Raw genomic sequence first — 14,866 nt, 5'->3', positions numbered from 1 at the left:
CGGGGCCCCTGGGGGCCCCTGCAGTGCCCATGCCAATGGCATGGGCACTGCAGGGGCCCCCGTAAGAGGGCCCCGCTTGTATTTCACTGTCTGCATAACAGACAGTGAAATATGCGACGGGTGCAGTAGCACCCGTCGCACCTTCCCACTCCGCCGGCTCGATTACGAGCCGGCTTCATGGTGGGAAGGTCGTTTTCCCCTGGGCTGGCGGGCGTCCTTTTGAAGGCCGCCCGCCAGCCCAGGGGAAAACTCAAAATACCCGCCGCGGTCTTCCGACCGCGGTACGGTATTTTGGCGGCTCCCGCCGGGCGCGCGGTAACCGCGCCCGGCGGGAGTCAGAATGACCCCCTATGTGTTTAGGCACAGGGAGATTAAGGGATTTGAACAGAACCTCAAGATGTTGAACTGACGACGAGGGTCGAATCTGGTTTCTCAATTTCAGTCAATAGCTCTGACTGTTAGGCCACATCTCCCGTTCACAAAGCTAAATGTATGTAGGACTACAGAAGCCTTGAGCAAATAGTTTAACAGCCCTGCAATAGCTTGAGAGCTTCTCCTAAGAGGGAGGTTCCAAAGTTTGATTTTGGAGACAACACCCCAGAAATTGGTATGATAATAGACAAAGTATTTCTCCATATTGAAAATATTTTTCTTGAGGAAAAACAAAAAAGGTTTACAAGTGAAAATGCTGGAATGTTTATTAGCTACATTTCATACACATATATATATATGCACGTTAGTACTCTTGGGGATGTCTCACAATCACAGGTTTCAAGAAGTACTAACAGACTTCTTTGTTGGTTTGGAAAAGATCAGAAACTTACTCAAAACCTATGTCTCATCCCACACGGGTAATCCTGGGTTGGTGTGTGTGAATGCTCTAATAATGTGGCACAGGATGGATACTGCATCATCTCAAACCGCTAAATCTCGTCGGCAGCAGCAAAGCTAAACACTCAATAAAACATTTAACTAAGGATATTTTATATTGACGTATCAAAGGGGGATGGGCTGTGGTGGATCACATGTACTGGGTGAGTACATTTGAAGCTGGACCCTAAAAAATAATTTGTACTCCGCTCTGGCTGGAAGAAGCACGTGGGGATTTTCCAGTTTGAGCCTAGCGAATGTAATCTTTTCAGATGTTTGTATATACAAACTCTTTTAATTTGACTTGCTATCATTGCTTGGCCCTTTAGAACAAAAGTTCAATTAGGCTGTGAAGAAGGTTTTTAAACAAAATTGCCACATTGTAGAACAAGTGCCACTAACTGGGTGCCTGTCCAGATATTGCATTCATCTCTCATGCCAAGTTGAGGCCATATCCGGTATTCAAAATGATGCCTGACATGACTCCAGTTCTGGTCAGTTCCTGACCTGTACAACAGGTCCACCCACACTCAGGGGGTACACTTTACCTCAGGAGGAGAGTTGGTACTCTATCTGTTGTGGCTACAAATATTGTTTTTTTCATGTGCAGAGAGTATATAAAATTGTGTTTTTGTAGTATTAGTGTGCCTTTGCAGTGGACTCGATAATAAAATACTAGTAGGATCCTTTCAAGCTGTATCTCCCTGGAGTTCTTTGAGTCTCTAACGGCTGAAAGATAATTGATAAAATGGTAGGTGACTTGCAGTTAACATTAGTTTTTTTCAAAAGTTCTCAATTGTGATTATCCACAAAAACGTTTTGCAAAAATGTCACAATCGCAGGGCATTGTGGTAATTTCAAAATTCTGGGTGGTCCGAATAACACCTATCTGCAATCTTCAAATATCAATTCTTTGATACCAAATTTATTTTCATTTTATTTTTCATTGTCAAGTGATGAATGGTCGGTATAAAATGAGAATTCATTGTAAGCCAAGGCTCGGTTATTTCCTTTGGGTATTAGAATAAATACAAGCACTATATATACATTTGTGCTTTTTTGCTTTGCGAAAGGGCTTCATCACATTTATCTTCATAAAAATGTTTTAACAGAACAAGCCCTATGTTAATGCCATTTTCATGAGGAAAACAAACACTTTCCTGCACAACAATTTTGTTTCTAATGGTTGAAAAGAAACTAAATTTTTCCACACTTTGGAGATTTTATTCAGACACCTCTGGAGAAAATCACGCACAATAGCTATTGTTACAATTTCCAACATATGGAAAAAAGAACCCAAATTTGGCCTGGATCTTATTTTTGAAAACACATTATGGAGACATAAGCCGAAACTGTCTTACCAATATTTAAAAATCAGATGTTAGCAGAGAGGATGGAAGTACCTTTGTACCTATGGGGTTAAGAAACAAATAATACGTTTGCATAGCCAGAGTTTACTTTTTACTGCAGTCATAAAGCCTCACACGGGGTGTGAAAGATTAGAGATTAACTGAACATCGCTCCTCCAAATCAGCCCTGTGTGATTCCGGTGATTTAAAGGAAATCGGATTCAAGCCAGAACAGCTAAACTCCATTTCTAAAGCACGATCCATGCATAACTTTCTCAATCAACTAATTCCAACCGGAACAATTCCGCATAGCACATGCGCTTCCCTCATTCTTATTGCAACAAAGCTCTTTGCAAATCGGCATAAGCAGCATTCATAAAACTAAATCTGAAAAAGTGTCTCGTTTATCATAATGCTTGCTACAAATACCAGAGACACTGCTGATATTCCTATGCTGTTTTTCTAATCAATTGGTGCTCTGTATGTTCTAACATTTTCTTTGGATACAAGCTGCAGTCAAATTATATTGCAATCTTTATAACATGAAGGTACCCAGAGACGGATGTTGTAAACAAAATATCAGGTGGAATTCTGTCCATCTGCTGCTTTCATGCATAACTTTTTTTATAGTTACTTTCATGATTTGCTACTGTGTAGATTGATCTTTGTCAGTACTGCACCAGACTAAAAAAATGTCTAGCTAACGCGTCAAGAATTTTCAATTCTATTAAGGACACGGAGGCGAGGATTATGCTTTCTCTTTCTTTACTGACTTAAACAGCAGCCAATCAAGTACAAGTAACAGAAAAAACTACACATCCCAAGATCCCTAACATCCCATCACATGGTCCAATCACTATTCATGTCCTCTGCCATAAGTCCTTTGACCTTTGATGTCACTTCCTCTTTCTTTGGTCAGAACAGATAAGATCAACATGAAAACAAAACTTCTTATGCCATCTCGAAATCCGGAGTCATGAACATCCTCTCCTACTGGATAACCGTCTCCTGGAGAGCTCAACACCGGGGAATCAACCCAGGCAAAACGTTACACACAAACTTTTCCATGAAGATAAGAATTTCAGGAATTCTTCTGATCAGAACCTGTAACAACAAACAGGCAGGTAATATCCCAACAAAACGGAAAATGTCTCAATAAACTGATGTTTCTATAATTGACAATAAAATGGGAGGGAGAAATAACAATAGATCATAAATATCCACAATAATTGATATTCAATATGTCATTGTGCTTAAGGGAGGGATAATCCTCGCCTCCGTGTCCTTAATAGAATTGAAAATTCTTGACGCGTTAGCTAGAATTTTTTTTATTCTATGTCAGGACCGGAGGCTCCGATTATGCTAGTTTAAAGCTGTTCCATTACTACAGTAGCTACGTCCAATACTGGTTTGTGATAAAAGTTCCGAAAAGTATTTTCTGAAGACCAATCTGCTGCCTTCATAATGTCTTCTAACCGGGAACCCAGGGCAAAAGATTTAGAAGCCATAGCCCCTCTAGCAGAATGAGCCCCAAATAGAGAGGTATCAATGCCTGCTTCCTTCATCTACCATCTCATCCATCTGGCCAATGTGGCTGAGGTAACCAGTTTAAAAGGTTTTTGCAAAGAAATTAACAATTGACCTTTAACATCCTGTCGAAATTCTTCTGTGACAACTTCATAATCCTTTAAACATTGGACTACACATAATTTCGAATTTTCAGTATAAATTGGATAAGATACTGACCTGTAATTTGTTTTAGTCCTTCTTGTCACTGAAAAAGTGACTCCATCTGGAGAAAAAGTTCTACCAGCTAAATCCAATGCTCTGACGTCTGAAACCCTTTTGCAAGAGATAAGACATAAAAGCATGGTCAGCTTAGCTGAAAGCTGCTTGCGAGATAAATACCTGTTGGTAGGCCAAGAATCCAAAAATTTAAAAATAACGTTAACATCCCATAATACAGAATATTTAGCTTGAGGTGGTTTAGAAAGACGTATACCCCTCAAAAGTTTGCAAATTAGTGGATGTTCTCCAATGGGTTTACCTTCTAGATGAGAATTTCCTGCTGAAATAGCTGATCTAAAGTTATTGATCGTCTGATAAGCCAACCCAGAACTCGCTAGCTCTGCTAAAAAATTAACAATCATACCAATATGTGCCTCCACTGGATTGGCACCTCTTCCATCACACCAACTAGACCATCTGCGCCAAGCTGAGTCATATCTTTTATGGCCCAGGCCTGCTTAATGTATTCCGCAGCTTGTTTCGAAACTTCTGGGGTACTTCAACTTGACCTGAAATTAACCAGGCTAACAGAGTCAACTTCCCTGACGAGACCAGTGGATGTTGAAGGCCCTCCGGACTCAATAGAAGATTCCGACGAGGTGGAATTAGAAGAGGAGAGGCACAAGCTAAATGAAGAACTATGGGGAACCAAGGCTGTGCTCTCCAAAAGGGCATCACCAAAACAATCTCTGTCTTCTGTCTCCGCACCTGAGACAAAACCCTGGCAATCATCAGGAATGGAGGAAAGGCATAACCCCGAAACTGTGACCAATCCTGAAGAAAGGCATCTGTCTTTGACGCACAAGGGTCTGGATGCCAACTGTAAATTTTTGGAATTTGGCAATTGAGTCGTGAGGCAAACAGATCCACTTCACAATTGTCCCCATTCCCTGACTATCTGAGAAAAAATCAGAGGATCCAATTTCCAGTCGCTTGAATCCGACAGGTATCTGGAGTTCCAGTCTGCTATGATGTTCTGGTCCCCAGGAAGGTATTCCGCTATGACCACTAGGCGTTGAGTTAGGCAATAGTGCCAGAAATCCTTGGCAATCTCTGCCAGAATTCGGTACTTCGTGCCTCCTAATTTGTTGACATACCTCACTGCTGAGACATTGTCCATCCGTAAGAGTATGCAACAATCTGTTTTCTGCGGGGAGTGGCTCTTTATGGCAAGGGATCCCACCAGAAGTTCCAGGTAATTGATATGAAGGGTTTGCTCCCATTCTGACCATCTGCCCCCGTCACTAGGGAGTTGCAACGTGCTCCCCAACTCCATCTGCTGGCATCGGATTCTATCACCCCTTCTGGGTGAGACCCGAAAATCGCACTGCCATTCCAAGCTTCCATATGATGGAGCCACCACTGAATCTCTGATCTTACTTCGGAGGTCAATGGGATTTGTTCCGAGTAACTCAGACCCTGTTGTAGATGTCTGATCTTGAGTCTCTGTAGTGCCCAATAATGTAGGGGTGCAAGGAAGATCGCATGAATAGACGAAGCTAGTAAGCCCACTACTCTGGCTATATTCCTCAATGAGACGGTCTGACTGGATAGAACCGATCTCAATTCCCTCTTGATGTTGCGGATCTTTTGAGAGGGACGAAGGAATTGGCATAGAATAGAATTTATCTGAAACCCCAGGAACTCTATCACCTGAGAGGGTTTCAACAATGACTTCTGCACATTGATAAGGAAACCTAAATCTTGCAGAAGGCTGATGGTCCAATCCAAATGAGATAGTAGGACTTGACCGGATTGGGCCATCAGCAGGATGTCGTCCAGATATATAATCAATCTGACTCCCCTGGCTCTGAGCCATTCCATCACAGGTCTCAGGAGCTTCGTGAAGCACCAAGGGGCTGACGACAGACCGAATGGAAGGGCAAGAAACTCCAAACACTGCCCCTTCCACTGGAATTGCAGAAATCTCCTGTGAGGAGGAAAAATTGGAATCGACAGGTAGGCATCCTTTAGATCCAGTCGAACCATCCAATCCCCTTCCAAGAGGATATCTCTTAACATGTGGATGCCCTCCATCTTGAAGTGCCTGTATAGGATCCAATGATTGAAATCCTTTAGGTTCAAGACTAAACGGTGACCTCCTCCTTTCTTGTCTACTACGAAAATAGAACTGAGGAAACCGTAAGGATGAGATGAGGCAAACTGGACGGCTCCGTGGTCTAATAGAGCCTGCACTTCTTTGTCTATAAAATTTTGATTTGCTAGGGAAAAACACATCTGTAACGGAGGGGAGAGCTGTTTGGGAGTACTGATAAACTCCAGTCGAAATCCCTCGACCGTTTGGAGAATCCATGGATCTCCGGAGATCCGTTTCCAATTTGCCAAGCATAATGCTACTCTGCCCCCAAGATTGACCTGAGAGAAATGAATAATGCTCACCTGTGAAACTTGAGTCCTGTATGGCTCCTTCCTGCCCTCTGCGATGGCCCCTGCGGAAATGAGGACGTCCTCCTCTGGGGCGTGTGGGATAGAAGGTGGGGTCTTGTTCCCCGTACCAACCACCTCTGCCTCTCGGGTAGTAGTTTTGGGGACTATTGTATGTTCCTCGGCCGGGCATACGTCCTCCGTAACGACCGGCCCTGACAAAAAGGCCTTGTTTAAAAACCTTCTTGAGAGACATTTGGGCCTTGTCAAGCGAAGAAAAGGTGGGGCAGAACTTAGCCAAGTCTTTGATAAAGGATGATCCAAAAAGAAGTCTTTCAGCCGAAGGGCCCGCTTCCGAGGTTGCAAGATCTGACAACCTAGGATCAATGCGCATTAGAACAGATTTTCTGCGTTCTGCAGAAATAGCACAATTAGAGTTTCCTAGTAGGCAAATGGATCTTTGTGCCCAACCGATAAGGACATCTGTGTCCACAGGAGATCCTGATTCCTTAGCCACATACGCCATCTCAAGGATCTTGGTCAAAGGTCCTGAAAGATCCAACAGTTTGTCTTGGCAATTACGCCAGGATCGATCCAAACCTTTTTTGGGGTCCTTCCCAAATTTCCTCATAAAGGTGACCATGGTGGGGTCTATTTCTGGGGTATCAGAAACCTTGCCTTCTAGGTCAGGTCTGGGGCATTCTGCTTTTAATCGTGACCTGACTTCCTTATCCAAGCTTTTTCTTAAATTAGCTTGGACAAATTGAGCCACTTCGGGTGGAGGAACCCAATTGGAAGCTCTGGGGTGTATGATTTCTGTGGTGTCGAAGTCCAAAACCTGGCAGGGAGGGGGCGCTTTTTTAGCCTTTTTACTAGGCATAGGAGGGTCGGAGTCATCCCAATCGTCAGAGGAGGAATCTTTATCAGAGGAAGAGGGAGAGAAGGAGGCTTCCTTCTTAGAGCTATAATTATGTTCCCCACTACGTTTCTTACGCAGTTTTTCGAATGCGTCTGCATGAATACCACTAACCTAGGCTCTAGATTAAAAAAATGTTGTCTTGTCCTTTACTTTTTTAGATTCGGGTTGCAGTTGTTGCCCTTGCATCCAACCCTGTGATCGAGCGTAGTCAAATAGCTGCCCTGAAAAGGGACCCAAAGCTCTCACCAGGGCATCATTTACAGATTGCTGGACCCTGGTATCAAGGGCTTCCACTAGATCCACCTCGAGTTGATTGCCCAACTCCTCTGTATAATATTCTGTTTCTTGGTCATCCCACTGAGCCATGACCAGAGTATTAAGGTACAAAAACCTTTAAAAGATTAATGTATATCGTTTAGGTAATGTTGGAATCAATGGGGGAGTGCAAAAACCCCAATTCAGGCAAGAGATGAAGAGCCCTTTTTTAAAGTGTGGAGGGAGCTGCCTGAAAGGCACTCTCGGCAATAGCCTATTTTTTAATTTTACAACCCAGTCAGTATTGTTTGCTGCTGGGCGTCAGGGAGCAATTGAAATGTCTGGGGGGCACCCAGACGCACGTGCTGCAATCTCATGAGCCGATCGATTCTAAAATGGAAAGGGATCGGCGCATGTAAGTTAAAAATAGAAAGGAGACTGCGGGGAAGTGCAGCTCTGCTCCCGCGCCACATCAAAAACGGGCCTCAAAGCTTGGCAAAAGGCCAAGATACAAAGCGCACAGGTGCTTAAATACACACAATAAAAGCATGCTGAATCGGGACGCTTAAATAAACAACATTTACAGTAATTACAACTAAGTAAACACCCAAAGCATTACAGAGAATCAAAACGTGTACTTATCTGCTGTGAAGCAGCAAAGAAAGAGGAAGTGACATCAAAGGTCAAAGGACTTATGGCAGAGGACATGACTAGTGATTGGACCATGTGATGGGATGTTAGGCATCTTGGGATGTGTAGTTTTTTCTGTTACTTGTATTTGATTGGCTGCTGTTTAAGTCAGTAAAGAAAGAGAAAGCATAATCGGAGCCTCCGGTCCTGACATAGAATTGAGTCTTGGAGCACTTCATGAGTTTTTCTTTGGGGTTGCTTGTAAGCCCTATAGCTTCCTGTCTAATATGTTCAGGAATTAAACAGTCAAACATGGGGCCTGATTTTAAGTTTGTTTGGCGGCCCGCCATCCATGAGTACATTGAGTGCTCTACACAGGTCGGAACCCACCCATCATATATAGAGACCACTGCTGGCTCAGTGGTTCCTCTGATGGCACTGCAAGTTTAGTGCTTGGCTGCTGAGTTTCTGGTAGCTGTGCAACAAATTACTCCCACACCCTGGGAGTTTTCATCCGGTTTTTCCTCCAGGTTTTTCCTAGCAGCGACAGAGAGAAAAAAAATCATCTATATAGGGCGGTTGATGTGATGTACTAACTTTGACAGTCCCTACTCTATTGGGCCAGCGGAGTCAGATTTTTGACAGAGAAGCCAGCATGGGCATCACCGTTGGAAAGATGATGGGCCACCCAACTCAGATAGGGCAGGCAGATAGGGTACTGTGCCACATTTGTGGCAGGGTACCCTGACTGCCCAACTTTAAATCAGGCCATTAACCCTATTTTATAAATGATTATCATTAAACCAGGACCGTCGCCATAGTTGAAAGGAGATATTATGGCTTGACTGCTACATCCACTTACTCAGTGCAATATATAGCTGTACTCCAAAAATAGCTCCCAGCTCTTGTTATGATTATATGAGTTTATAAATACTCTTCAAATAGTTTAATTAAACAACATAGACTACTTACAGTATAAACATTATACCAAGGCAGTTCATTAAAGCAGAATGAAAAGGTAAAAACAAGACCTGAAATGGAGGGTTCCGCGCTTCTGGTAGAGCATCTTTTCCCTTTTCAGTTCTTCGATCTCGCCATCAAGTTGTAACACTATTGGCAGACTCTTGTGATCAGTCCAGAGAGCCTTTGCCAACATATTTGCTTTTTTGGGCTGAAATGAAAATAAAAAATAAAACAATTGGAAAAAACTGTATTTCATCGTCATCAAACTTTGATGTAAAAAAAGTGGAGATGAGATGTTCTGCTGTCACCCTGGAACCAGAGGCCCAGATTTACGAAACATTCATGCAACACAGTGCAGCAACTAAAGTTGCTGTGCTGCATTGTATGGAAGGGAGGGAGCAGAGCAGCACAATATCTACTAAGTTAGAGTGCTGTTTTCCTCTTTCTCTGCGCTTGTGCGCTTTAGGCTGCGATACGCCGAGGCCCACACCATTATGCCATATTGCACTTCAAGTACAAAAACAATCCTGCAACACTTTTCCGCTTTAAACGTGTGCAATGTAATGCATGCAAATTAGGAAAATAAGGAAAAATGGTAATATTTCTCTTTCTTAAACCTACCTCGAGGAATTGCAAGATTTTATTGCAAATCCATGTTTATGAATGTTTGTGCATACGGATTTGCCACAAAGTTCGACTACTTTGGGAAACCATCCAATGTAAATCTGCTTTATGTTGGATAGTAAATCCCATCATAACACTTTGTTTCAGATTTGTATTTCAAAAGTAATACAAACCTGGCACAAAGCATTAGAAAATCTAGGCCATTGTATCATAGCACTAGGTCTTGAAAAGGGGCTATCACACAACTGGACATTCTTAGATGTGTTATACAAATGTATTACTGACACCATTGTAAAAGAACAAGGAAGAAACACTGTACGCTTGATAATGTTTGAAGCTTATAGCAGAAAAGTATGTCTCCATTTGTGGGCTTAATGTATGTGTGTCATTCAAAGACTTCTCTACAGAATTAGATAGGGTAAGCCGCCCAACATTAGGGAAAACTTTGATGAAGCTAGGTATGCATGAAAAAAACTCTTTTCATTCGTTATCGCACTTCATTCTTCCACTTGATGCCAGGTGTTATTGTGTGGAGATTGGGGCCCGTATTTATACTCCGTTTGCGCCGAATTAGCGTCGTTTTTTTCGACGCAAATTCGGCGCAAAACTAACGCCATATTTATACTTTGGCGTTAGACGCGTCTAGCGCCAAAGTATGGGCAAATAGCGTCATTTTTTTGCGTGAACGCCTTCCTTGCGTTAATGAGATGCAAGGAAGGCGTTCCCGTCTAAATATATGACGGCGACGCAAATGCGTCGTATTTATACTCCCGTGCAAAAATCACGCCCGGGAGTTGACGGGTCAAAAAACCCTGCATTTGCGCCACTATTTAACGCCTGGGTCAGGGTAGGCGTTAAGGGGCCTGTGGTTTTTTCCTCCATAATCTCAACCATAAATGGTTGGAAACAGGTTTGCTTGATGGCTCCAGTACTTTTCTCACTTCATGTTTCAGACCTCCCTGACAGCTTAACAAACAGCAAGGCGGGATGTCCCTAGTATTGGTGGCTGTCCGATTCCATGCTTGATGTATTCGGATGATACTGTAGTCCTAAATCCAACTCCCAAAGGTTTAAATAACAGGTTGGCCTCTTTACAGCAGTATGTTACCCTTCGTTGTTTGAAGATTAATATATCAAAAAGTGAGGTATTGATCTTCAAAAGTAGAAATGTCAGGAAGATCTGTAGTTATTGAAAAGATACACCAATGTCGTTTTCTGGGTAACATCACCTTAGTTTATTTCAGTTCCAAAGATACAACCAACCCTGGCAAGATCTTAGTCCCAACTGCCAACAAGCAGCTTTAACATTCCAGTTTCTCCCCACATTGCTAAGCAACAACATGTCATCACATTCTAGTATCTAACACATCTCCCCTTTTACCCCACAAAAGAAAATGATTAAAAATTAACCTACCTATATAAATACATAAATAACCAAACTCTATACTAAATAACTACATATGCTAAATACATTCTTACAACTAATTTCTCTACTATTCAGAGGACCACCTTATGTTACATAATCCTTCAAATACAAGGGTCTATTCACCATTCTCCTTCCCTTGCACACCTCACTGCTCATACCCATCTCTCTCCCCTTGCTATCATCCCTCAACTCCTTCCACTTCCGCAACTCTGCTTCATTACACTTCGTTGTTTTGCTCACATTCCACCTCTTACCATCCTCCAACTCCACACTATGTTTGTTTACTTTTACCACTAGTTTGGGGATAGACCATTTAGACACACCTTTTCTTTTATTCCATACTCTAGTCCTCACCCAATCACCAATTTCCACTTTTCCCATCCTCCAACCCTCCTTGTTCCTTCCATCATACACTACTTGCCTCTCCCTCACTCGCTTCAACACATCCTCCTCGTTCACCTTTTCCCTTCCCGCTTTGCCCATCCAACCAGGTACAGCCCTGGTGCAAGGCTTTCTACCTTTTAACAATACAAATGGGGTCTTCAACGTGAGAGAATGTGGCGTAGTTCGATAATTCCACAACAGATTCTTTATTTCCTTTTTCCAGTTCAGACCATTTTGCACTGACAATTGTATATTTTCACTTATCACTCTATTGAACCTCTCCACTAGACCATTTTCCCTAGGATGGGCTACAGCAGTTCTAATGTGTCTTATTCCACATCTTTTCATATACTCACCAAACTCATCAGATGTAAATTGTGGACCATTATCCGTCACCACCGCTTCTGGATAACCTTCTCTCCTCCACACCTCTTCGCAAAATTCTATCACTGCACTTGACCTAACATCCCTTACAACACTCACCTCAGGCCACTTGGAATGATAATCAATCATTACCACAATAAAAACCCTGTCGTTAGTATTCAGTAAAAAAGGACCACATATGTCCATTCCTACCTTCTGCCAAGGTTTGTCTGGAAATGGAAATGGAATAACTGGTGTCTTCACACCCACATGGGATTTATCGCTACAGGCACACTCTACACAGTTCCTTACAAACCTCTCTACATCACGGTCCATTCCCGGCCACCAAAAGTCATCCCTTGCTTTCCTTTTCATTCCCGACATACCACCGTGACCTTCATGTAAAACTTCCAACAACCTCCCCCTCAGTTTACATGGAACAATTAGCCTGTCACCCCGTCTCAACAACCCATCCTGATTTGACAATTCTGACCATACACTCTTAAAATGTATCACCTGATTAGCACGATCTCCTAATTCGGACCAATGCATACCCAAATATTCCTTCAGCAATTGTAACTCCTTATCTCCATTCACTGTCTCGCGCCAAAGTTCCTCACTGATTGCATAGGTCCCTACATCTTGGACACTTGCGACCATCCACTCTTCTTCTTCCTTCTCGACATGACACTCAATAGGCAACCTGGATAAGCAATCCGCATTCACATTCTTTACCCCTGGTACATATTTAATAACAAAATCGTATTCCTGAAGACTGTACATCCATCTTGCTATTCTGGAAGATGCACGATTAGCACTCTTTGTTCTGAAAACATCAATTAGTGGTTTATGATCCGTTCGTAGTTCAAATTTCCTTCCCCATACGTAGTTTTTAAAATACTTGACACCCCACCAACAAGCAAGGGCCTCTTTCTCAATGGCGGAGTATGTTATTTCAGCTCCCTTCAACGTTCTAGAAGCGAACGCTATCACACGCTCTTTTCCCTCGTGTGACTGCATTAATACTGCACCCAGTCCATACATACTAGCATCCGTAGACACAATGGTATGATCTTCTGCAACAAAAGGTTTTAGTTCAACCGCATTAATAATACAACGTTTTAAAATAGAAAACGCTTGGTGGCATTCCTCCGACCATTCAAATTTCTGATTTTTTTTCATTATAGAAAGCAATGGTTGGGCCACATCAGCAAAATTTCTCACAAATTTAGCGTAATATTCTGCTAGACCCAAAAATGATCTTAATTGATCCTTATTTGACGGAATTGGTGCTTTTTCAATTGCTTCCATTAAGTTCATTTTTGGCTTTATACCTCCTCCTGATACTGTGTGACCCAAATATTCAACAGACTTACATTCAAATTTGCACTTCTTAATTTCCACAGTTAGTCCAGCCTCTTCCAATATAGAACATACCTTCCTTACTAACATATCATGTTCCTCTACATTACCTGCCCATACCAACACATCATCTTGGAAGAATTTTACATTTTTAATTCCACCCAACAAACCTTGCATTACCCTTTGGAATACCGCTGAAGCAGATGCCAAACCAAAAGGCATGCGTAAATACCTAAATGCCCCTTCCGGAGTTATAAAGGACGTTAGATGTTTCGAATCAGGATGTAGCATGATTTGATGGTACGCATTGGACAAATCAATAGTGGTAAAAACCTCACCACCCAGAATACTTGACAACAGCTCGTTTATGTTAGGTATTGGGTGTCTATCTATCCAGATATTTTCATTTAGGTCTCTCAAATCCACACACATACGGATCTTACCATTAGGTTTGCGCGCCAAAACCACCGGACTCAGCCATTCCGAGGATTCTACCTCCTCTATCACCCCCATTTCCAGCAGTCTCTTCAGCTCACTTTTCAGAGCTTCCTTCAGCACTACCGGAACACTTCTCACTTTGTGCACCTTAGGCACAGCCCCTTCCTTCAATATGATTTTATGTTGGAATCTTTTCAAACACCCCAATTTCTCACTGAATAACCTGGGAAATTCTGACTTCCATCTAACTTGGTCCTTAACTTCACCCTCCACCAGTAACACTTGTTCTTCTGTGTTAGGATTCAGTATAATCCCTAAAGCTCTCTGTTCACTCCAGCCCAACAAACATCTTCCACTTTCAACCACATAAATGTCACTAGAGATCTTCTTTTCCTTGAACTGAATTTCTGCTTTGAAATAACCTAATATTGGTATTCTGTTTCCTCCATAACCTATCAGACTTACATTGGATTTGGATAATTCCATCTCACCCATTCTTATCCACGTTTCTTTATTCACCAAGGTATGTGGGGAACATGAATCCGCCCACATTTCCACTGGTATTCTATTCAGTCCCACTACACATTTTGGAGGTTTATACTCATCGTTACCAATCATCCACACATCACTAAATCTAGATGTGTCTTCAGGTACTACATCTTGAATCATTAGTACCTCAACTTGTTCACCACACTCACCAACCTCTGAAGAATTTTCATCACATAAAAAATTAACATTCTTCTTGTTACATACTTTCTTCTGGGTACATACTTTAGAAAAATGCCCTATCCTATTACATTTGAAACATTTGCTGTTCTTAGCTGGACAATTCATCGAGAAAGCTAAATGTTTTCCACTGCCACACCTGTAACATTTTTTTCCATCCTTCAATTTATCGCTTCCACTCTTAATTTTATCCACCTCTTGAACATTCATACTGTTTTCATTTACGCCATTTTTTCCTAATTCTTTGATATATTTAGATGTCGCTTCTATGCGCCTTGCTGCTGACAATGCTTCATCTAACGATGGATCCTTAAGAGATAAAAAAATTTCTTGAATTTTTTTGTCCTTGGTATGGCATATTAATTGATCACGTATTATTTCTTC

At 42.1% G+C, this 14,866-nt stretch overlaps 1 protein-coding gene across 4 annotated transcripts in view; it reads right to left on the bottom strand.

Annotated features, from left to right (window-relative positions):
* LOC138261322 (uncharacterized) overlaps positions 1-14,866 on the bottom strand; it is an 888,401-nt gene that overhangs the window by 369,577 nt on the left and 503,958 nt on the right. For all 4 annotated transcript variants that reach the window (XR_011199068.1, XM_069210158.1, XM_069210160.1 and 1 more), the window contains one exon: positions 9,228-9,367. Coding sequence is in view for 3 of the 4 variants with exons in the window: in XM_069210158.1 (XP_069066259.1) it covers positions 9,228-9,367 (140 nt within the window). In the remaining variant the exon portion in view is untranslated. The remainder of the gene's footprint in view (positions 1-9,227; positions 9,368-14,866) is intronic.

The sequence above is a fragment of the Pleurodeles waltl genome, chromosome 10, assembly GCF_031143425.1.
Source record: "Pleurodeles waltl isolate 20211129_DDA chromosome 10, aPleWal1.hap1.20221129, whole genome shotgun sequence".
Taxonomy (NCBI): domain Eukaryota; kingdom Metazoa; phylum Chordata; class Amphibia; order Caudata; family Salamandridae; genus Pleurodeles; species Pleurodeles waltl.
The sequence above is the reverse complement of the archived record's forward strand: the minus strand, read 5'-3'. Positions and strand labels throughout refer to the sequence as shown.